The sequence below is a fragment of the Triticum aestivum genome, chromosome 5B (assembly GCF_018294505.1).
Source record: "Triticum aestivum cultivar Chinese Spring chromosome 5B, IWGSC CS RefSeq v2.1, whole genome shotgun sequence".
In the NCBI taxonomy this organism is placed as follows: Eukaryota; Viridiplantae; Streptophyta; class Magnoliopsida; order Poales; family Poaceae; genus Triticum; species Triticum aestivum.
Genome location: NC_057807.1, coordinates 453,766,250 through 453,773,949, shown reverse-complemented (window position 1 = coordinate 453,773,949; position 7,700 = coordinate 453,766,250). Strand labels below are relative to the sequence as shown.

The 7,700-nt window shown below is 59.1% G+C and overlaps 2 protein-coding genes across 2 annotated transcripts; both read left to right on the top strand.

Annotated features, from left to right (window-relative positions):
• The first annotated feature begins 208 nt into the window (after positions 1 to 208).
• On the top strand, positions 209 to 1,906 carry LOC123112419 (uncharacterized). The gene has a single exon (XM_044533401.1). It carries the CDS (start codon positions 483 to 485, stop codon positions 1,557 to 1,559), a length of 1,077 nt encoding a protein of 358 aa, XP_044389336.1. The 5' UTR covers positions 209 to 482; the 3' UTR covers positions 1,560 to 1,906.
• A 1,073-nt stretch (positions 1,907 to 2,979) lies between these two features.
• Positions 2,980 to 6,117, top strand: LOC100873112 (uncharacterized; the record flags this gene model as incomplete). Its single annotated transcript, XM_044533400.1, is given in 3 exon segments — positions 2,980 to 3,627; positions 3,790 to 4,141; positions 4,938 to 6,117. Coding segments are annotated over 3 exon segments (1,725 nt in total). The 3' UTR covers positions 5,940 to 6,117.
• Between the last annotated feature and the right edge of the window lie 1,583 nt (positions 6,118 to 7,700).

Sequence of the window (7,700 nt, the reverse complement as noted above, 5' to 3'; positions counted from 1 at the left end):
GATCCAAGGACATCGAGGAGGACGATCAGTTACACATTCAAACCATGCTGAGCGGTACTGATCTGGTACATTTATCGCAAAATCAAAAAAAAGTACTCGCTCCACCGATTTACATGAGTGAGAAAGGAAAGGGAAAATTCGACGAAATCAGCGGTAAAAACGTGTGGGTGAGTAAAACGGAGAGAAAATAACGGCCCGTCCCAGCTCCAACCCAATCCTGTTCCGCCTCCACCCATTTTGTTTCAATTCCATTCATCCTCCTCCGGTCCTCTCCCCAATTAAGACCAGCCGCGACCGCCGCCGCCGACGACTCCCCTTCCGGCACCCGAAATGGCGTGATCCCCGCCCCCGATTCCCCTCGGGCCCCCGCCGTTCAAATACCTCCCCGTCCACCGCGACCTTTCCCTCCCCATCCCCGAATCGCGGAGATCCCCGCATCCCGGCCCCCCCGAACCCTAACCCTAGCCACCCCCTCCCTCACTATGAAGGCCTCCATCAAGTTCCGCGACGACGACCGGCCGCTGCTGCGCGCCAAGGTGCCCATCGGCGTGCTCGGGCTGCCGTTCCTCTCCGGCGTCTCGGCCGGCGGCGATGCCGAGGACCTCCGCTTCGACCTCTCCACCGCCTTCCCCACCGGCCCGGGGCTCCGCCTCTCCTACCGCCCCAACGACCCGCTCCAGCCCTTCGCGCTCTCCATCCGCACGGGCCTCGGCGCGCTCGGCTCCCCCGTCCGCGCCCCCCTCGCGCTCTCCGCGGAGTTCAACCTCCTCTCCTCCAACCCGCCCGCCTTCTCGCTCCTCTTCAAGCCCCGGCTCGGCGACTTCTCCCTCGCCAACTCCGTCCGCTCCCCGCCCGTCCCCGACACCCCCGCGCTGCCGCCGCCCCACAAGCTGGCCGACCTCACCAACGGCGACGCCCACGACCATGAGGGCCACAAGGAGTTCTCCCTCAACGGGAACGGGTTCGCGGCGGACGTCACGGCCGCCGGGACCACCGGCGGAGGGGTGGGCATGCTGCTGTCCGGGATGCGCCTCACGACCAGGAGCATGCTGCCGCTGTGGAACAGGGCGAGCCTGAGGTTCCAGTGGGGGCTGCGTGTGCCACCAGAGCTGAAGGCCGCGCTCGCTGACGATGGATACGGGCGGAAGGCGGGGAGCTTGGCCGTCAGCAAGCTGCCGCTGCTCGTCATGAACAAGATCACAATTGAGCACACACCACGCCGGCATCCGAAGTCTGAAGAGGACAAGAAGGGGAAGAGCGCGCCTATAGCCCAGGGAGAGGAATTCTCATTGATGAAGAGGCAGCTGGAGGCCCTGAACGATGAGAGCATCATGCTGCGGCACACTGTGGAGGGCCTGCGCGCTGAGATCGGGGCCAGCCGAGCTATCTCAGTTCCCAGCAAGGGCGACGCTCGAAGGATGCCGGCAACGTCGCCACCTCTGCAAAATCCTTTCCCTGTGAAGCCTGATCTCCATGGAAATGGGAAGGAGCTGGTGGCCAGTGGACCGAATGATGCCAGCGAGGAGCTGAAGAAGGCACTCGAGGCCCGGAGGAAGTGAGGCATTACCGCGTTAGTGCTTGCTGACATTGCAAGCTCTGCAATTTTACATATATTTTGTGCTTAATAATATAGGTTGGTAGGCAGTTTGCATCATTGAGTGGAAGCAAACGACATTCTCATAAGGTGATTCAGTAATTTTCCATGTTTTCCATGTCGGTCGTCGCGTTAGGATATGTCATTATGTATAAACCTGCGTATTCGTCTTTGCAATTTCCTGTTAGTAGTAGAAGTTTCAACTTCTGTTGTTATGTTCAAAATTCTTCTGTTGGCCAGATGCTATTCTGGAGGCATTTTGGTAAGCCTGGTTGCTATGATTGCTTTGTGCAAGTGGAGGCATTTTGGTAATCTTGGTGTGGTATCTATGTGCAAGTGTGCCTAGTTGCAGTTAAAATCTGGGGCCAACTTTTGCATTTGCCCCAGAAAGTGCAGGAATCATGGACCCTGAAAGCGAGAACAGGGAAAATGAATGATCTGACTCCGCACATATTAAATTCCGTGAATAACCTTTTAATTACATAAGGAATGGTCCTCGGAGGGAGTAGAAGGTAGAATATGTAACAGTCTTCAATCAACACAGTAAGATGCTTCTTTGTGTGATGTTCAGTACAGTACTCATTACATACGTGCAGTATTTAAGGAGTCGATGCTCCTGTCGCCTTGGTCTGCTTGCTGGTAAAAATCTGAAGCTAACCTTTGCATCTGGCATCCAAAGAGTTCCTCCAGTAACGAAGGTTCCTCCTCCGTCCCGAAATTCTTGTCTTGGATTTGTCTAGATACGGATGTACCTAATACTAAAACGTGACTTCATACATCTGTATTTGGACAAATCTAAGACAAGAATTTTGGGACGGAGGGAGTACAAAATAGATGCAAATATTGGTCTGGCATGGGCGTCTAATTCAAAACCTTTTATTTTAGGAACAGTTGGTTTAAAACTTGGGTGTACCAGAACCCTGAACTCACTACTTGAAAAAAAAACTTCTTCACTCTTTCATCCAGAACAAAGATTGACGGTAGATACGCACTCGTAGATTCATTTGCAGTAAAAACAGGAGGTTGCATCCCAGTCAGGCCCCACCTGTCAGTCAGCGAACCAGATAGACACCGCCCGCTTGCCAGATTCAAATCATTTCCATACTCTGGAAGTTTGCAGTGTGTACTCTGAGCATCAGGCGTTCCGATGGGTCAGACACTGCTTTGGATCTAGCCATGACGCTGAATTTTTAGGCAGTTTAGCTCAGTGACGCGCCGCAACAGTTCAATTGTGTCTTGTAACCTTGCGCGCTTTCGCACGTCAGGCTAACGGTGGTGGCGTGGCCGATCAGTGATCAGGGGGGCAGTATGGGCATCACGCAGGAATTGGCCCGCGGTGGGCCCCGGTTTGAAAATGGCCCTCCCTCTACGGCTCCAGTGCTCCACCCACCTCTTTTCTATTTGCCCAAATGGCGAAAACGCCCCTGAGAAACGGAGAAATTGCCTGCGCGCGCGGCTATGAACTCTGGGCCGTATCCGTCCTTCCGATAAAAATCAAATCGGAGGCGAGGGAGGGACGAGGAGGAAAAGGAAAAGGCTGACGTTCGACGGGAAAAAAATTGACGGAGGAGGGCGAGGGGGAGGGAACCTACCAGCCTGAGACGGCACCACCACTACCGGCGGAGAGAGCACGGCACGGCACGGGGAGGGCTGGGGCGGCGCATGGCGGGCGGATCAGACGGCCCCGACGTGCCGGCCGGCGGCGAGATCTGGGGCACGCTGGAGGAGCTGCTGCTGGCGTTCGCCGTGTGCCGGCACGGCACGGCCAGCTGGGACTCGGTGGCCACGGAGGTGCAGGCGCGCAGCCCGCTGGCCGCCCGCCCCCGCCTCACGCCCGGCAGCTGCCGCCTCCGCTTCCACCAGCTCCACCGACGCTTCTCCGCCGCCGGCGGGGCGGAGGCGGAGGAAGAGGAGGAGGGGGAGGTCGCCCCTGAGGCCGAGGCCTCCGCCGCCGACGGGTGGCTGGACGAGCTCCGGCGCCTCCGCGTCGCCGAGCTCCGGCGCGAGGTCGAGCGATGCGATCTCTCCATCGGGTAAAACGATTATAGTACTATATCCGAACCGATAAAACCACCGTTTGAATTGAAGGAAAACCATTCACCGCGCGCCTCGTGGCCCGTCCGATGGCGAATCCTGCGGCCGCCATTTTTCCAGAGCACGATGTTTATTTTTGTTATATTTTACTTGTGTGACAGGACGTTGCAGAGCAAGGTGGAGCTGATGAAGGAGGAGCGGGAGCGGAGCCTGTCGAGCGGCGAGGCGAAGCCGGAGGGCGTGACCGGCGACGAGAACGTGTCCAGCGAGGAGCCCGGGCGGTCGTGCAGGGAGTCCAACTCCACAGATCTGAAGCGCCCCGGCGCCGCCGCCAAGGCGGAGGAGGCGGCCAAGGAGGAGCTGTCGGGCGAGTCCAAGGAGAGCGCGGTGAGCCTGCAGTGCCGGCGGCGGAAGGCGAGCGCCGAGGAGGAGGCCGACGAGCCGCTGGCCGCCCTGCTCGACAGGGTCGCCGCCAGGTTCGGCCCCGTGTTCGAGCAGCTACAGGAGAGCCAGGTAAAAATCTCCATCAGAGTTACCGCCCCGGCCCTGCCCTGCCCGTCCTGTCCCTTCCCTTCTCTTCTCTTCACCGTCGGCCACTACCTGCCATGTCAAAACTTTCGGTTTACTATCACTAGGGGTAAAAACGAGGGGAGGACGTAGACGTACACGGTGAAAACCAAAGCGCACGAAGCATGTCAGATTCTGGGTCCCACCCTCGCGCGCTTAATCTAGGTGTCCGCCTCATGATACGGCCATACGGATATGGTTAGGCTGGCGCGCACGCACGCACGCGGCATGATGGCCTGCGATTAGGAGCACTGACCGGCCGGCCGGCCCGATCTACGTGACCGGAGCAAAGCCAGCGCGTCATCGCGGTGCACGCACGCACGCCTCGGCACCCATGTTTGTTGCTGTGGTATGGACCATTGCTGGCTGAAAGGGTTGGGTGATGATGCGGGAGAAATTCTTTGCCGTTCAAGCCATTTCGTTCGAGCTCGTGTCTCCCGCGGAAGAGAGGAGAGAAAAGCAGCCGCTGCTTTCTGCGGGCTGGATGGACGGATGATGATCCCATCCGGCGATTCGATTCCTTGTCGCACGGGCCAGTCGGGTGCCGCGTTGCGGTCACCACCACATGGGCGGCCGCCGTCCCTGGGTGCATGCCGCCTCAACAGCACTCGATCGAGGACTCGAGATGCTGCGGAGATATTTTTTTCCTTTTCTACGTTTTCGTTTATGATGTTTTTTTTAATTTTTTCCCGCTGTTTGTTCACGTGCTGGTGGGTCCGCTTTGGTTTGGTCTGCTGTGCAGGAGAGCGAGTCGTACCGGGGCACGATCAGGCGGCACGTGGACCTGGAGGCCATGCGCCGGAAGCTGGACGGCGCGGCGGGCTACGCCAGCAGCGCCGAGCTCTACCGCGACCTGCTGCTGCTCTGCGCCAACGCCGCCGTCTACCTCCCGCGCCACGCGCCCGACCACGCCGCCGCCGCGCTCAACGCCCTCCACCTCGTCTCCGCGCAGGTCTCCGCCTCGCTCCGCGAGCCCCCGGCCAAGCGGGAGCCGCCGAGCGGCGCTAATCCTCCGCCGGCGCCGGCGGCGGGGCTCGACTCGCGGAAGGCCGAGCCCGACATCGTCGGGCCGCTGATCCAGAAGGCTGCCAAGCCGCTCATCTTCTGCCGCAAGAGGAGCTCCATCGCCAAGGCTGCCGCCGCGGCGGCCGTCGCGAGGAAGGAGGAGGCCGTGGAGAAGCGGGACGTTGAGGAGGAGGCGGAGAGCGACGGCGAGAAGAAGGCTGCCCTGGCCGCGGCGGCCAAGGGCAAGGCGTGGGGGACGGGGACGAAGAAGACCCGCGGCCCCGGCAAGAACTCCGCTCTGAGCCGCAAGAAGGCGGCGGCAGCTGCGGAGGAAGCGGCTGCGGCGGCGGCTGAGAAGAAGGAGAACGGGGACTCCGACGGGGCGGCCGCCGGTGGGCTGCCCAAGAAGCGGATCGCCGTGGACTTCCTGAAGCGGCTGAACCAGGGCAAGTCGTCGCCCCCGAAGAAGAGAGGGTCGCCGCTCACGAAACGGAAGCGGTCGGCGCCGGCGCCGGAGGAGGAGGAGGAGGAGCAGCCCAAGGCCAGGAAGGGGCCAGGCAGGAAGAACACCGGCCGCGGTGGCTCCAAGGCAGGAGGCAAGGCTGCCGCGACGAAGAAAAGCGTCGGGCGGCCACAGAAACGGGGCGCTGCTCCGGCGACCCCGCCGCCGGCAAAGAGGGCCAAGGTGAACAGGTCGGAGAGGTCCTCCTCGTCGTCGAGGCGAGGAGGGAGGAAGTAGTCGCATTGGAGTAGCTTAGCAGATGTAGCCGGTAGAGATTACGTACTAGTATTGGGAAGTGTGTGATAGCTTCAGCTGTGTGTAAATCATGTACTAGTGTGCTTGCACTGTTAGGGCGTCGTAGACACTCACTACTGAACTGACATGTTGTAATCGGACTAACAGATTGAATGCCGTCCCTCCCCCTTCTCTCTCTCGCGTGCGTAGCGCGGAAGATGCGGGCGAAGTGACGGTGAGCGGCGAGCTGCATCCAGATCCAGAGACGACGCGGAGGTGACGGCGCCGGGTTAGCAGCAAAGGATAGAGTGGAGGGTTCACGCGATGACCTCTCAAATAAGCAAGTGCAACTTTTGTTTTTCTAGTCTAGTGAAGAAACATAGTTTGGCGACGGCGAGTGTGTGTGCTCGCAATTAGTCTCCGTAGAGTAAAACTCCACACCCGCCTGCTTTGAGCTTTGTCGATGTGAGAGCTTTTGTTCCCTTTTTCTTTTGACCCCCTCCCTTCCGATGTCCTTCCACCCGATCTGATCTAGGGCTTCAAGCCATCGCCGCCACCCCTCTCCTTGCCGCCGCGGGAGCTTCGCGGGGCAAAGCCCAGGCGGGGAATGATGGCGGCGGCGTGGCCTTCCTCCGCCGCGGCTTTGGGATGCGATTGCGGTGGAGACCCGCGAGGGTGTCCTGGACGTGTGTGGCGTCCGATGTCGCTGGCGCAACAGTGAGGACTCCTCCACCGTCAATGGCTCACCCAGGTGGAGCGGCGGTTACGAGAAGTGGTGCAGTAGACGTCACCCATGGGCGTGTTGGATGATGGAGGATGTTGATCTGGTGGTCTAGCCGGCGATGGACGCGAATTTGCCAGCGAAAGCTTGGTTCGGCCTTGGCCAGAACCGTCGACGGTGGCACCGCGGGTGTCGTTACCTCGTTGGAGGCGTTGTGGGGTGATTCACGTTCATTGTATGCCCCGGAGGAAACCCCAAATCCGGGCTTTCCGGACCGGATGATAACGAGGTTCCTGCGTCTTCACCCCATGGGGGCATCATCTTTGGGGTTGTACATCGGCTGAAGGACAAGTGTTTGGCTTGGTGGCTGGGCACAAGTCACTGTATGCTTTCTCGTGCGGTGACCAAGGTGGAGTGGCGTGCCATCTACAATATCGATGACGACGTGTCTTGGCGGCAAGGTGCAGTGGGGTCTTGGCGCCGGATACCATTTGATGGGCGCGCGCAGGAGGCTGGCGCTGCCCGGCGTCGTGGTGGCGTCGACAACAAAAGGGTCTGGCAAGATAAGTGCATTGACTGCTCCTGAATATGGGACCACAAAAGAAGGTGGCAAATTCTATAGCATGCGCGTGCGGTGCACGGTAAGGGTCTACTAGACCGGTTGGTGGCTCGGCTAGCCGGCGGACGGTTTTGTGAGGCCATCGGATTTTTTTAGTGTGCATGACGCTAGGTCAGGGCATATCATCATCTTGTATGTAGGGTGACAATTTTCGTCAGGACGGTGTCTTTGGGTTAATTTATGTATTTATTTTGCAAGGCGTCCTTAAATTTTGTAATAAAGATGGCTATGTGAATCGCTTGATGCAAAGGGCCCCCTAAAACTGTCTCAGTGTGTGCGCATTGTCGACATGTTATGTACCGTCGAAATGGGCGTTCAGTACCTCACATCCTAGATTTTGATACATCGTCAAGGACGCTGCTCTACGACAGCTGCGACACGCAAAGAGCCAAAGAGCAAGGTCGATCAACCAGGTGGATCAAAC